Raw genomic sequence first — 15,552 nt, forward strand, 5'->3', positions numbered from 1 at the left:
TGGAGCTTGCGTTATGCATTCCCTCATGCCAAACCGTCGATTCGCACGTTCGATCTCTCCTTTGATCTGCGGGGAAGTATCGCAGAAGTATAATAAAGGATAGTCAACTTTTCTCAACAGATTGTGGTCTGCGCTTTGGAATCGTCATATTCCTCTTCAGAGATAGTACTCATAAAGGTTGGTGAAACAGGTAGCGTGTCATCGCAGGCCATGGACTTTTGATACTGACAGATCCTGATCATCATACGAATATGGGCGCGGAAAATCTCTTAAGTGAAAGTTTATGCATCAAATTGTACCATCCCAAGCCTAACATGACTCATGCCTAATGCAACCAAACAGGTAACCCATAAACTACCGGTGCCGCACCCGTCAGATACTTGAGTTTGCATTCATCCCTTGCGGCATTGACAGCAGCCACGGTTGATAGTTCCGATAAAGGCAATAAGGTGTTTGAGCGTGATTTGGACTCTGGTTGATGAGCTGAATCGAGGTGTAATGATTTCAAGACATGAGATGATAATCTGTCGATATCTTTGTCGGTCACGTCCCATAGATTGGCTGTGAGTGATGGGCTGCATGCAAAATATTCATTGATCAGCCTTTAAATCCATCACCTAATCGAAGGTCGGTCGTCATATAAAAGGTAAGGCATATATCACTCACCATCCTCCAACCATATAATTCCAAGCTGTCCCCGTCCTATCCAAATCACCCTGCTCTTTCAGATGACCGGATGAACATCCCCATAACATCGTAGTCGCGCATTGGGGCAGGTGTCTGATCTTGTGTGACCGGATGTATTGTTCAGCACCACCGTGACCGAAGTATCTGTGTGCCAGGATCATCAGCATACCATCAAGTGAACATAGCACATGGAAAGTCTTGCCACTGACAAAACCAGATCATAATCTTTCAACGCAGCAGCCATCTCCAATTCAGTTGGCGGTCTACCAATTATACCTTTCCATCCAGCAGTTTTGACCATCTCATCGATGAAAGGTTGGAAATGCTGTTGTGTCCTATCCAAATCACCACTGGGGTTTACTATATAGAAGGTCCTCCTTGAGTTGATCGCGCGTCTCGTATCGACTGCCCCGTTTGAGGAACATTCGGAAGCAAGGTTGAAAGTCGGTTGAGTTAAGGACGGTCGTAGATGATTTCCCATGGCGACCTGATCCAGTAAGAATGATAATGACGGTATTCGACTTATCGGTCGACCTCTCAGAATCGGTATAGATTCCCAAGGGAAAGGTTGGGAGTTTTTGTCTAGAGCCAAGAACAGATGCTCGTCCTTGGGTGGACGTAAACTTGAAAGGGCGATTCGAGATTCGATTTTCTCTAGCGCACCTTTGACATCGATAGCAATCTGCAATTTATGCAATCGTCATCAGCTGATTCCGATATAAGGTTCATTGTGGCTGGCCGATTACAAAGTATAGATGCACTCACCTGATCAATGTCCAATTCAGATAAAGCAACAGGAACACCATGGAACTGATAAACGTCCAAAATGAAGTAAACCAAATCTTCCACTTCTTCATCTTTGCATTTACTACTTAGATTCATGAAGCATTGGAGTAACGCATCGTCCAATTCAACTCTGTTCGGGGGTTTAGATGATCCCTTTTTGGCTGTTCCTCCTCCGCTAGTCGAGGATAAAGCCGAATTGAATATCTTCTCCAGACGTTCTTTGAGATCGGTGATGATCGCTGAAGAGTTAGGTAGACGAGGACTAAAGATCGTCTATATATATCAATGGCACGTTAGAGCTTCTTTCGGACCAGCTTTCTCTTTTGCGAGATTGATGCTGTGGGATAGAAAGCGAAACAATGGGCTGATGGCTCACCTTGAAAGCACCCAGCCAGACAAACTCGATACTCTCACATAAATCCTTCATCTTCTTGTCTAACCTATATCGTTCCTCCCACCAAGCCAGCTTCTCTTCCCGCGAAACCACATTCTTAGCAGTCCTGGCACCATTATTACTACAATCAATTATATCTTGCAGTTCCGCCAAAGCCGAATCGAACGTCAACGAATCATCTTCACCTTCCCTTCTACCTTGTCTGTCTAAGGGTAAACAGAAAACGATAGGCTTGCAATCGCGTTGATGTCTCGAAATAAACATTGTGTTGTGATCGTCTGTGACGTTGATTGTAATTACTGCCCATTCAGGTGGAAGATTATTCAATTCTTTCGATGGTTCAGAAGTTAAGGTTAAAATCGAATTGGTCAGATACTTGATCTTGATCTTATCCCAATATTCTCGCAGTTGGCCATTATGATCATCCAAATCTTCCGATTCGTTTTCGGAAGAGCTATTCATCTGAGGGCGCTCATCCACGTCCATAGTATCCGTTGGGAGACTGGGCCATTTCGTGTCATCGTTGACAATATCTGTAAATTTACATTCGATAGCTTCGAGCAGTTCTCGCTGAAGGGTTATGGAGGAACTCGATGCTATGGATCATCGTATGTTAGCTGAATTCACCACGCTATGTTAAATTGACCAAAGGCAATCTGTTTTGGGTCACATACCGAGCATTCCAGCAGCAGATGCTGTCACTTCATCACTACCTTGACCAAGAGACGTTTGGAATGTCCTCAATAATGCTAAAGCAAGACAAGCTTGTCGAATACCTTCGATCTTGCCACTTCCGGATACCAGTGAGAGGGCGGACAAGAAGGCATCTTCCGCGCGAGCGAGAACATGTTGCATACTCAAACGAGTCGATTGTCGATCCACCACTCGTTTCAAAGGCGCGCCCATCGGCATGGCGACGGCTATTCCAAGGTCATCAGGGAACAACCCCGATTGAATAGTCAGGTATGAATGGAGACTTACCAGACTCAGTAAGAGAACTCATAAAAAGATCAGTCTTAAATGTATTGAAAGCTTCATGTAGTGCGATTCGACCCTCAAGCAGTAACTCCTCGGCCTATTGGTGAAAATCAGCTGATCTATCTCGGACATGGGCAACTGACGTACCTTGTTTTCAGTCGAAGCTGGTAAAGTCTTGATCTGGCTTAATAACTCTTCACACTCTTCTTTGGATCCCGCTTCTTTCAGAAGCCAAGCTACAACAGTTTTCATCAGAGATGTCACGGTAGGTATGGAATTGGGTCTATCTCACCGTATTGTCTGAGTACATGGCTCAGCGCTGAAGGCAACAAGGGTTCTTTACCCTGTTGAGTGGGTCTGCCAGCTGTCAAACTTGCTCTGACGCTGGATGTGGAAGCAGCGAGCAACGCATTCTTCCTGGGTCTATCGAGTACAATGCACAGGTCAACTCGCTCAGCCGATACAATTGTAAGTACAAGCATCAACACTCACGTAGGCAACACAGCTTCATTGGCCACGAACACTCTATCCAATCCTTCAATTTCTTTTGAAGTGCTCTGAAAGACCTGTTCAGCTTCTTCGATCATCTCCGTTCGGGAGTACAAGTTGCCCTTGAGGACATTCAGATCGATCATATCAGGGCCTTCGATCTGAGTAATATCACTGATATTAGCCTACCAAATCCCCTCATCGTATGGCGGCTACAAAGATAAACAACATTCAATTTCCAGGATTCACTCACAGCATTGAGAGCACTCGCTGCGCCTTCTAGCTTCTCACCTACCACTTCCCACTTCTTCATCCTGAAATTCAATTCGGCCTCCTTAGCCCCGACTCTAGCTAAAATAACATCACTCTTCACGGCTCCAGCTACTCCACCCGCAATTCGCAGGAAATATTCACAATCTCTTACCGTGCCCCGATAGGCAAAGGCATTAGATAGATCGAGTGTAGTCGATAGGAGCGATGAGGCTATATGCCATTGAAATGAATGTAGATGTTTACCCGTGAAGTGCGTGGTTTGTGACGGTGGAGCTATCTGGGAATCCTTGGAAGGTTCGTCGGCGCCGTCGATTTTGGGTTTCGCAGAGGGCGGTAGAGGTACCCCGAACGGGTCATCTGTATTTGTAGTAGACTTGGGTGACGCGGGGGAAGAAGATGTGATTCGACAAATCGCATCCGCTGCACGAGAGAATATTCGGAAAGATGCTGATAAATGCATGATAGCTGCTGCTGCGTTGTCCTTTCATCATATTGTTAGCTGGATATATATCATGGGATGAAAAGATTTGGAGATCTTACTTGAGCAGCATAGATAGCAGCCACAGCCCTCCTTGCCCATGCAGCCCTTTCTAGTTGTTCACATCTATCTATCACCCTTCGACTGAAGCTAGCATTTTTATCGAGTTCGGCCCTTTCGAGCTCCAAAGCTGCCGCCTCGGCATATACTTCCTGACTATCGCAGATCATCAGATACGCCACTTCCTCCCTGGAGTAAAGGTTTAGATACTCACGCTCTAGTCACTTCCCCCTTGAAAGCAAGGTAACAAGCGAATCTCAAACCCAATTCAACTCTCACTTTAAGCGAGACTAAGATTTTAGAATGTTCGATGACCTTTTGAGCTTGTGCAAACACCAATCCCGCACGAGAGGTTTTACCCAATTTCTGATATTCCGTAGCAAGTTGAGCGGATCGTAAAACATAGTCTGAAGCAACTATTAGTCTTTGATAGCATTACCAGACTGCTGGATGGTAAAAACTTACCGTCCACCAAACCATCCCTGTTCCTTTGAAAAGCTCTGAGGAGTTTCAATGCTTCAATTTGCTGAAATGGATGGCCCAATAGTCCGAGCAGAGCAGCAAGCGACCCTAGTATCATTTGAGGTCAGCCGCCAATGTTGACGTCGAAATGAGTTGCTCTCACCGAGAAACCTCGTCAATCGAGCTAAATCGTCGAAGACCAAGGATGTGCCTATACTCGACCGTCGTTTGACCTTTGTAGCGGCACCTATGTGTACATCCAGCATGTAAGCTATTTTTGGGCAAGCTGAGAAGCTTATATCATACTTACCAGCCGCGGAAGCCTTGGTCACTGCCTTCTTCGCAACCGGCTTTTTGGGTTCCGAGACTGTCCTCGTCGTGCTTCTAGTCGGTCTCGTACCAACAGCTTTAGTAGTGGTACTTCTTCCTAGAGGTACCTTTTTCTTGGATTCTTCAACTTGATCAGGTGAAGTGGGAGGTATAATGATACATTGTAGCTTCTCAATCGCTTCTTTACTCGCTGTTATTACTTCCAAAGTCGGATGAGAGGAAGCATGGTAGGTCTGCATCGCTCTGAGGATCAACGTGTAAGATAGGTATTCCGCTTTGAAAGGTAATAAACCGGTATCCTCGCCAAGTTCCTGCAAATCAGTATATCAGCGTATTTCCTTCGATATACCATCAGTGAGTGAAATCGGTATTTGTCACTCACAGATTGAGACGATGCTTTGGTTACTTCCTCAACTAAAGAAGGGAATCGATCCATCTGATGACCCGAGGTCAGAATGGTACCCATCATCTTGGCCAGAACTCTATACGAAGTGTAAGCTATCGTATGATCAACGCGTATCGATATCTCACCTAGTTCTTCTAATTGGATGATCCTCTCCATAAACGCTCAAAATAGAATCTCCCAAATCCAAGCTGATCTTCGCTACCTCATCTTTCCATTCCCCTTCCTCTAGCAATGCCAATATTCTCTCCCCGGTAGCCCCAATAGCAGCAGGTGGACAAGAATTCTCTTGCATTAGCTTGATCAGCTCCTGTCCGTGAGATGTGTAAGTCGCAGGTTCCCAAAGTATCACACTCGCCAAGCGATTAAGGGAGTTATTGGATTCCGTCAGAGATCCGAAAACCTCGTTGAGCGATTTGGTGGAAGATGAAGAGGATATCTGAGAGCGAGTGGAAATGCTTTGGGAAGCAAAGACATTTGAGTATGCGGAAAACATTTCCTGTCCAAGTTATTCAGCTTTGCTGTGTCTCAAATGCAATAATCACTCACATCCTTTTTCCCTAAACGCTGATAGCATCCAGCTAACAGTTCCCACCTTCTACTGAACACATCGCTTATCATCGTGTAGCTCTTATCATCCTTCTTGCTTGTGTTTTCCACCAATCTGAGAGCTTTCGCCGTCCATTTGCAACTCATCTTACACAGTTCAGCGGCTTGCTCGTTCTGATTCGATCGGTAGACTTGTCCGGCCGCATTGTATGCTAGAGTTGATAAATACCTAAAGTACTCTGCTTTGTTCGTGTCATTCACAATTTGGGAGGTCTTGTCCATCATTTCACGCGTTCGAGACATATAAGGGTAGAATGCAGTGTATGATTGAGGTGGACGGAAATACTGGACGATCGTATCCATGTAGGACGGAATAATGGTATCTCTGATTGTAGCATCGCCCTGGTGCAAAGCTTGACATTCAGCAAAAAATATCGTTCGAACGTCAGATCCCACTCAATCGTGCCACTCACCACGATTGAGGCATACACGAGAATCTCACAAAACTCAATGGAACTGATCAGCCATCCCCGTATCCCCTCTGTGACGCCCTTCAACCGATCTCCGGTCTTAGGATCATTCGTTGCTTCCAAGACTTTGAGACAGCCTCTTCTGACCCGTTCGAACGCTCTACAAGCTTTCCCAGCCATTGCTGGTAGATCTTCATCTTGAAGCAAGGAGTTGATAGAATGAGCGAGTGTCAGCAGCTCTTCAGAGTCCAAGCATTCTATTGTACTAGGTGAGGCGGATTTGGCTATAACACGAAGTCAGCGTTGCCCAACGGTAGATTTACAATTTAGGTACAACTTACAAGACAGAGCCTTATCAATAGCCAAGTTTGCCTTGGCAAGATCACCACATATCCTAGCTATCTCCGCATCAGGGTTCTTGATCTTCCTTGCATCATTTCTTGAGCTGGGCGTCTTGGTTATGTTTGCTTTACTCGCTATAGTCGAAGAAGAGGGAGGAGTTGATGGTCCAGCTTGTGGCGTGTGAGGACGTGGCGATAAAGGAGACTTAGTGATTGACGTGGATGATGCGAGAAGAGCCAGAGGTTTATCGATAATTGCAGAGTCTCCAAGCTGATTATGTCACACCATCAGCTGAAAGACTCCCTGATTTCCCTTTGCATCACGGTAGCCGACTTACCCTTCTTCCTATACCTATCCACATTTCCACCAATCCCAACCAACCTTTCCCTTCGAACCAGCCTGTGTCTCCTCTCCGTCGTACCATGCCCTCTACAAATTCCACTATCCCATCGATGGCCTCAGCAGCTTCGTTCAGCTTCTCTTTGTGCTCATCCCCCTTGATAAAGTTGAGTATCGTGCGATGTACGGTGTCCCAATATTGGGTTGGGGTCGTCTTGCTATCAACCGAAGACGATATGGTTATTGACATTGCTAGTAATGCGAGATGCCGCAGATGAAGGTATGCGGAGGATGTCGGTGGTATAGTCAGAGAGCTGACTTGGCGGTAGAAGGTGTGAAGGTAAAATGATATGCTTGGTGTGGGGAGTGACAGAGCCAGAGTAAGGGGATGGAGGTATTCGTCATCCGATTTCGGTTGAACCAGGATGGGTATCAGCTATATGCTAATCAGCCAATCGGTTCCTTCTCCGGACGATGAGGTGTTTCACTTACTTGATCGATGTCCTTGGCAAGTGCTACAAGGCATGTCCAGGTCGAGATCAAATTCATGAACAGCACATTCCTTAAAGATTCTGCTAATTCCGGAACTTCCTTTGGCGAAGGTAGTCTAGTCATATCAAGCCATTCCTTAGGTATGCTTTCTGATGGTATTGGCGCAGAATCTTTGCCAGTGTTATGAGAGCGAGAGGACGTTGCGCTTGAGGTAGCTATACCAGTAGATCTCGACGAGCTTGATTGACCGCGTGGTGGGGCTGATGTTGATGCTACGGGTGTTTGAGTGGATATGCGCCGAGGGTTATATAGGCGAAGTAATGCAGGACGGGAAGCTATGACCAATTCCATAGCTTGTGAATGCTGATGACATTATCAGCTGTGCTTCTACGTAGCTCAAACACCGAAAGCAAGCTCACCATTCCAATCGCGATGCATTTGACGACAATCCCACTTGAACTCCTCTCCACATCAAGACCTTTCCCTTGCAATTGACCCTTATCATCAAATTCTCTCAACACTCTCATGGCGCTCTTGCAGATCGCTATCAGCGTATCAACTTTCTCATTTGACCATTCTCCTTTTCCTGCTTTTTCACTTCCTGTCATCATTGAAGTCGAATATCTGAATCCAGAGGTTGAAGCCGCCGAAAGTGATTTGCTCGTTTCGTTGACAGCTTGCATAGCTCCTTTGATCCTGTCTGTGACTGACATCGGTTTGGAGTCGGTAGGAGACGATAGCCGTGCCCATGGTAAAGTATCTTCCAGCGAGGTAGCTTTCGATTTACCCTTTGCGTTGGAGCCCACGGCTGAAGTAGTAGTAGTCGAAGCTGTAGGTTTTTTGGTTGTTGTGCTGGTGGTAGTGGTCTTCCTAGCTGTGATAGTGGGTTTGGACGAAGTGCTAGTCGTCGATGATGGTTGTGCCGTTGTTTTGACCGTCCGTCTGACGGGCTGAGAAGGTTGACCCAACTGCAGTTTACCCAATCCCTCAACCAAGTCATCTGCATCTGTATCCTGCTTTGTCGCTGTTCTTGTCGCTCGTGTCTTCCTCGGGGCGGCAGGCGCTGCTTTCGGTGTTGAAGCCGCAGGCTTGGCTTTGGCAGGTGGCATGTTCCTGCGTGAGTCGGAATCAAGATATTATAGAGCCAATGGGGTAGATATCCATCATTGGGAAGGGAAAAAGTATTATTAATTATTACACGATGAGCTTGGACACGGACGCGTATGATTTGTACTCGTATACTGGACGAGAATGTTGACGTAGATACCCAACTGGTGATAATCACGTGGTTACAGAAAACAGCATGACGTGGATTTTGTGAGAGAGCGGTGGTCAATTTGGTTCCGTTGATCTCCCGGTCCTCTTTTGCGAAGCAAGTGTAAGCAAGAGTGGACAGAGATTATTTTGATTTTCAGCATCATCGTTGGTTGGAAATCCATTTTACTCGCATACTGTCCATCACATCATCATCGACCACAGCTTCATTAGTCCTACATTCGCTCATCCTCGTCCAGAATGGTGAATACATATCTGAAATAGGCTCATTGCCTCCAGGAACGCAGCTGACAAGGAACGTCTTTAATTCCCCTCAAATAGATCATCCCCGTCAGGTGCTTCTCGTGTGGTAAAGTGATAGGTAACTTGTGGGACAGTTATCTGGAGCTGTTAGCTGCTGGGGTGGATGAAGGGTGAGTTTGAAGCTGCCGGATTGTCGTCGTCTCTCAAATGATCAGAGCTGATAGATACTATGATTCTTAGTGATGCGTTGGATAGACTTCAATTGTGAGTCGACATTGATTAGATGAACATTGCGAAAGAAAAAGGAAATTTTAGAAGCTGGAACAGGTCCATGTACTAAACTGCATGCTCTTGGAATGAAGATGCCATCATGAAAACGGTATACTGACCAACTTACACCCATATAGAAAACGTTATTGTTGTCGAAGAATGGTTTTGACCCATGGTGAGCTATCCGCCCCTCTACGGTACACGCAAATCCAATAGCTGACAATGTATTCATAGTCGACCTCATCGAGAAGCTGTTGATGTACAATCGTAAGTGGTCCTTTCCTTACGATAGCTTGGTATCTCCAGACTGATTGATGATTCCTTTAAGCACTCTCACGAGATCGATAATCCCGACACCTCATTCATCTCAACTTCTCTTCCTATACCTTGGTCTTCGGCGATAAGATTTAGATTTCTATATACCTTGTACAACATGATGTGACTATTATCATCCACTCCGGACTGGATTGATGCGTTACGGATAAACAGTATCGAGTTGGTGTGACCAATTGGATTTGAGTGACATAATGTCAATTGACCTCTACATGATATAACATGGTATAAATGATCATAACATCGAGCTCTACCAACCATATAATCCACTTCAATACCTTCTCAAACCACCTTCACCTCCCGCACACCACACATTATCCCCTACCTTACCCCAACATTCAATGCCTGTCGCTTCCCAACCTGCCAATTCCTCTTTCGTCTCTACTTCAAATCGATCTTCTCGTATTGTTATACCAAGCAAACAAGGTAATCCAGATGAAGTACCCACATACAGATACACCTCATGGTTACCTCCTGTTGATGTTGACGTGAGGTACAAGCTGTATATTGGAGATTCATTTCTCTTTATCCTTTTTATCCTGCCCACACCCACTTTTCCTTCTTCTTTTGTAGTCGAAGGTTTTCGTAATCTAACCAGATCTATAATTTCAATGACCCCATTCATATATCCCAGGACGACTACACCTTCTCTCTGATCCATCGATATCAATTGACTATTCAAATCATTTCTGATAAACCATCCACTTCCTTTTTCGGTCGAAGAGAAAGGTTGAATCCAAATTCCTTCCTGTACATTCAAAATCATCACTCTTTCTCCTCCCTCTTCCGGACCTAACCCTAACGACTGCAATGACTGAGGATCCTCAATGACGATCATCCCTTCGATGGTCATCCTACTTTCCAAACCTATCAACCATCTCTTAACTTCTTCTCCCTTGCCTATATCCCATAAACGGATCGTACCATCTTTACTTGCCGATAAGATCTGTTTACCCACTCCTAATATACAAGTCGAAGTGATTGCTCGAGTATGTCCACAGAGTATACGGGGGTTTATACCTTCTCGACCGTATATCCTTATTGACAAATCTGAAGAAGCCGTTAAAATCACCTATGAGTCAATCATATAGTGTATCAGTACAAATGGTCATGTACCCCAATGAGATTAATTAAAACACATGTCTTTTCAATACTGAAAAAAGAACAGTGATTAAATCGGATTGGTTTCATTTGGACTGAACTCACCTCTCCACTAGGGAACCACTTTACATCCCTCACATCTCCTACATGCCCTTTAAGCTGTACCTCTTTCTCCGTACTGTTAAGTGAAGTAGGTAAGATCACACAGTACCCATCCGGTCCACCTATCACTACATGAGGTGATTTAGGGTTGAGTGAAAGTGAGTTGATGTGAAGTGGAGCCTGCACAGTAGTATGACAACTTGATCAATTTCGGCAGTGAAGAGAACAATTTGAGGATAGATGGTGATAATTCAACTTACATCCAAATTTGATGACTTCTTATAGGGTGGATGAATGATATGTTTTGGATACTTGACTGTACGCGTGTCGATGTTCAATTTCGGTATAGAAACGTTAAAGTTGGTCTAAACCAAGATACATCATCAGATCAGATGAAATCTCACTTCTTCCTACCGTTTCATAAGATAAATCTTGACGTTCGAGGCTGAGGCTTGCGCAAATGCAAACTCAGACTCACCTTTGACGATGTAGACCTTTCAACCTTCACACCTTCCCTGGATGTTATATCCGATCCACCACCCTCTCTAAATGTAATCTTCGCTTTACCATGTACGGAAGATTCGCCCGCTTTGTACTATTCAGACCACCCCTCTCAGCATCAACCGATATTTCTACGCATTTCAGATATTCTGTATGTATTCTGGGATGCAGACTCACACCTAATACCCAGATATCTTCAGATAGGACCACCCCTTGTTCTATATCGTCAAATACAGCTAGAGCATCGTGCTAGATGAACAATATAACGGGTAACAATTTCAGCATCTTGAGCGACTCTTCGTTGACCTGTCAAACATGTGACCGCTCTTGTGCCAGATTGGCCAGCAGTCAGTCGGAAGTGTTCACTCACTCACCTGTATATCGACATAAGCTAGATTCTCAATGTCTATTTCCGACATCGTGCAGTACCGCGATTGACTCCCGGACGATCTCGATTCAAGGAAGATATAATGATATAATGTTGAAATATCATCAATGAGTAACTTATTAGCCGCATACGTGTTGACGTTCTTAACCGGCCATTGTCCACTTCGTATCATATATATATAATCCATACATTCAATCGTCATTTTTGTACAACATAATCGAGAACATCTATTCAGTCACAGTCACTTTCCCTTCCAAGCATAGCACAGCATAGTGCAGAGTATAACATCCCCTTATCCATGTATGTGTAAATAAATAACTCGTAGATACTAACCACTCTATCCCTATCTACCTAAACATAGCCTGAATTCTTCGGGTGATATCATCCGGTGATCCTCGCAGATCTGTTTACATCATCAGTTCAACGTCAATGAAGGAACGAAAATGATCATAAAAGATTGAGATGCACAGAAGACGTCAAACTCACACTTTTCAATACCTTTACCTGCACATCTCCCCCAAAACACCTCATACCCACCTCTAACGATATTTTCCACCTCCCTAGCGATCCTATCCCTCATATCCGGATCCTGCCTGTTTAAGGGATATTGCAGAATGACCGATTCAAGTTCAGATAATCTATCGAAAAATTGAGTAGCAGATTCTTTCAGATGATGTCTCTCTCCTTGAGGAACTGGAACACCGAATCGCGGTGTGGAATGGGTAGTCGTTAGGAGATTTACAAGCGAATGGAATTCTGACAAGTATTGGCTATAGCATAGAAAACATCCAATTAGCATACTTCTTATCATATACATAGGAAATCACATTCAGGCTAGCCAATTAGTAAGTTCAGACTCACCTCTTGGCATCTCTAAATGCCTTATTTAACATATCTTCTGCTCCAGGTCCTATAATATCAGAATGGAAGGAGGACGTGGTATTCCGTATATGCGATACTGCAATTCCACCCAAAAAAAGAACATTAACATCCCCGGTGCAAAGGTTTATAGAAGTCCATAAAATGGTGGAATCACCCACGATTATTCAGTAAGAAAGCTTGACCTATCGGTTTACGCATCGCCCTTGATCTCGCATCGAGGTGTATGAGGAGGGTACCAAGGACATCGGCTAATCAGATGGGCAGGCAAATCAGCATAAATAAAGATATATGAGGGGAACAATTCAAAGTATTAGCCAGATGTATTGGAGGTAGATCAGACTCACCAACAAATAAATTGACCGTACCACCTTCCTCACCAGCATTTCTGGCAGGCGACGGCGCATCCTTCTGACCCATTAACCAACTTCTTTCAGAATGCGACTTGCCCAACAAACCTTCAACTGTCTTTTCAAATTCCGGTAATTGTAATTGTTCCAAGTAACTTAAGGTCGAATACGTTATATCAGCTATTGACGAAGTCAGAGTAGAATCGATACGGGTCGTCCGTATATCCACTAAAAATTCGGGGAAAGATCTTAAACATAATGATCTCAATGTCGATACAGGTTGATTCAATACTGTCAGAACCTCTTTAACTTCCATAATAGATAAAGAGGTTTGCGTCATATTTAGACATTTCGTTAAGATGTTTTCCCATGATTGTTGGATTGACGATAATGACGTGTACAAGTCTAGGGCGATGAATGTCTGAGACGATAATGATTTCTTGATTGAATTGATGGTGGGTTGAAGGATCCTGAGCAAGATTTCGATAGGTGATGAGAGCGTGCGGAGAAGGAGTGTCGAAGGAGGATGAGTAGGGAAGAGTGTGGTGATGAGAAGGGTTTCAGCCTGCAGAACAAATCAGCCAGATATCCTGTTCGTTAGCAAATTATTTACACTATGGTGATCAAAAGGGATACCATTGTATCGCAGTGACTGAACTAACCTCAACGAGACTCAACAAGCCTTCCCATAATCCTGTCAACCCCTTGACCTTCTCCCTACCCCTCCCATCAGCCCATATCCCGCCTTCATCCGCTTCTTCGACCTTGGTTATCAGCCCACTCAGACATCTACACATCCATTCACCTCTCATTTCGGCGAATGTATTTATCGTCTGGTCCCATATCGGTTGAATAATTGATAAAGTTTTGGGTGTAGATGCGTTCGAAGGAGGGTATAGAGTCGACGTGATTTTGTTTATTAAGGGATGTAAGGTTGATAGCGGCGAGAAGTAATTCGGTGGTGTTGGCGGACCTATCATCCAGCAATTCCGTCAGTCCGGTGTTGTCCACTACAACCCCGACACAAATACAAGGGTACAGGTGGTCTGTCGACGGTATCTAACCTTGGATCCTAGATCGGGATGCGAGTACCTACGAACTCACCATTACTCAACAACGCTTCAGCGTCTACGACTTTGCCCATCCCATCTTTCGATATCTTCATAAACAGCTGTGTCATCCCGGAAAACCCAATTTCGACTAGATTACTCTATACACGCCCAGCCCAATAATTATATCAGCATTCCACAACCCAAAGATAAAATCACATTGACATCAATGATCATCAAATAGGATCAAGACAATACTTACCAAGTCCTTTACACCAGCTTCTCTCGCTCCTCCTCTACCTTCCATCAAGCCCTTATACATCCTATCCAAATCCAATATCACGCCATCCATAGCGGTAAAGTACTCTCCCAAAGCCATTATATCTGGACCCCTCGTCAGGAGCGCAGTCTCATCTGCAGGAGAGGCAGTAGCAGATGGAGCAGCAGATTGTATTGGAGATAATTGTTTGGCACTAGATTTGAGATTGGTTATTATTGGATTACCCAATGAATATCCTGCGATAGGCGACGAAGCTGCTGAAGAGGTCTTGGTTGAGATGGGTGCAGGACCATTGGCTGAAGTGGGAGTGACGATATTAGATGTCGTTATTGATGATGGGGATGGGATAGGTATTGAACGTGCGGGTCGAATTGGTCCATTTGATGAGGTTTTACCATTGGAGATAGAGTTGGAAGTGGAAGGTTTGTTACCACCTTCAAGATGTGACAAGATCGCTTCGATGTCTACGACATTACATACATAACAATCCAGTGAGTCAACAGTATATGTGTATTTTCAGTTGGTGTTGGATACTGCATGACTCACTGGCATCTTTCCTTGTGAGAGGTTGTAATCCCAGGGGAGCTATTGTTTTGTCTAACCTCGATAATCTATTATCCAACTGACCAAGTATATCTAGTAGCGTATATAATGAAACATCAGTTCCAACTTCGATGTTTGCCCTCTCATCGTATATCTTCTTCTGCTTTTCATTAGCAGTCAAATACTTACTGGTCATTCGCTGAGAGAGTAGATTCGTCTTGAGCAAATGTTGATCCTATGAACGGAGTTCAATCCATGTCAACAACAGTCTGATATAATAGCGAATGACCCACCAGCAAAGCGAGATCAGCTTCTTCGTCCATTTTGAATAAGTCACTGTAAGATCAGATGTCCGATATGTAGATGTGGTATCAGGTTCACAAGAAACAATAATGATCAATCCTCATCAACAATAATCATGGTGCATCCATCAGGTTGCTTCATTCCGTCATTCTCGCTGCCACCGCTACGCGTAGGATCATTGTTCACTTGTTCAAAGGTGGAGGTCAGTCAGGTCGATCCTTTCCTTTCCTTTGCTTGCCTCGATTCATCCTTTCATTCATCATCATCTTTGTTATCCATGAAAAACAACCACGCAAGTAGGGGGAAAAGAGGTATCATGCATGAAATTCCTAGAATCATAAAAAGGTGAAATCACATGTTCATTATTATTATCATCTTTCTTCCTAATAATCACCTAAAGCCA

General features: G+C 44.4%; 4 protein-coding genes across 4 annotated transcripts; 1 reads left to right on the forward strand and 3 right to left on the reverse strand.

Annotated features, from left to right (window-relative positions):
- Window positions 1-325: 325 nt before the first annotated feature.
- I203_107931 (uncharacterized protein) lies at window positions 326-8,641 on the reverse strand (the record flags this gene model as incomplete). Its single annotated transcript, XM_065518287.1, has 24 exons — window positions 326-575; window positions 667-831; window positions 897-1,369; window positions 1,453-1,746; window positions 1,850-2,463; window positions 2,542-2,787; window positions 2,849-2,942; window positions 2,993-3,081; window positions 3,138-3,268; window positions 3,338-3,495; window positions 3,588-4,088; window positions 4,148-4,301; window positions 4,360-4,552; window positions 4,611-4,715; window positions 4,771-4,854; window positions 4,918-5,248; window positions 5,320-5,419; window positions 5,469-5,839; window positions 5,890-6,291; window positions 6,363-6,643; window positions 6,701-6,971; window positions 7,039-7,476; window positions 7,533-7,895; window positions 7,952-8,641. 24 exons carry the CDS (start codon window positions 8,639-8,641, stop codon window positions 326-328), a joined length of 6,798 nt encoding a protein of 2,265 aa, XP_065372652.1.
- Window positions 8,642-9,047: 406 nt separating this feature from the next.
- I203_107932 (DNA-directed RNA polymerase I, II, and III subunit rpabc5) lies at window positions 9,048-9,668 on the forward strand (the record flags this gene model as incomplete). Its single annotated transcript, XM_065518288.1, has 6 exons — window positions 9,048-9,050; window positions 9,129-9,220; window positions 9,291-9,314; window positions 9,458-9,495; window positions 9,555-9,587; window positions 9,649-9,668. 6 exons carry the CDS (start codon window positions 9,048-9,050, stop codon window positions 9,666-9,668), a joined length of 210 nt encoding a protein of 69 aa, XP_065372653.1.
- A 256-nt stretch (window positions 9,669-9,924) lies between these two features.
- Window positions 9,925-11,776, reverse strand: I203_107933 (uncharacterized protein; the record flags this gene model as incomplete). Its single annotated transcript, XM_019148114.1, has 6 exons — window positions 9,925-10,725; window positions 10,860-11,036; window positions 11,117-11,221; window positions 11,335-11,451; window positions 11,535-11,606; window positions 11,732-11,776. The coding sequence occupies 6 exons, from the start codon at window positions 11,774-11,776 to the stop codon at window positions 9,925-9,927; spliced, it is 1,317 nt and encodes a 438-aa protein (XP_019002347.1).
- A 316-nt stretch (window positions 11,777-12,092) lies between these two features.
- Window positions 12,093-15,169, reverse strand: I203_107934 (uncharacterized protein; the record flags this gene model as incomplete). The annotated part of the gene is made up of 11 exons (XM_019148115.1): window positions 12,093-12,148; window positions 12,232-12,515; window positions 12,607-12,703; window positions 12,786-12,875; window positions 12,972-13,539; window positions 13,637-13,947; window positions 14,079-14,184; window positions 14,286-14,767; window positions 14,850-14,939; window positions 15,036-15,081; window positions 15,140-15,169. The coding sequence occupies 11 exons, from the start codon at window positions 15,167-15,169 to the stop codon at window positions 12,093-12,095; spliced, it is 2,160 nt and encodes a 719-aa protein (XP_019002348.1).
- Window positions 15,170-15,552: the final 383 nt, after the last annotated feature.

The sequence above is a fragment of the Kwoniella mangroviensis genome, chromosome 3, assembly GCF_000507465.2.
Source record: "Kwoniella mangroviensis CBS 8507 chromosome 3, whole genome shotgun sequence".
Classification (NCBI taxonomy): Eukaryota; Fungi; Basidiomycota; class Tremellomycetes; order Tremellales; family Cryptococcaceae; genus Kwoniella; species Kwoniella mangrovensis.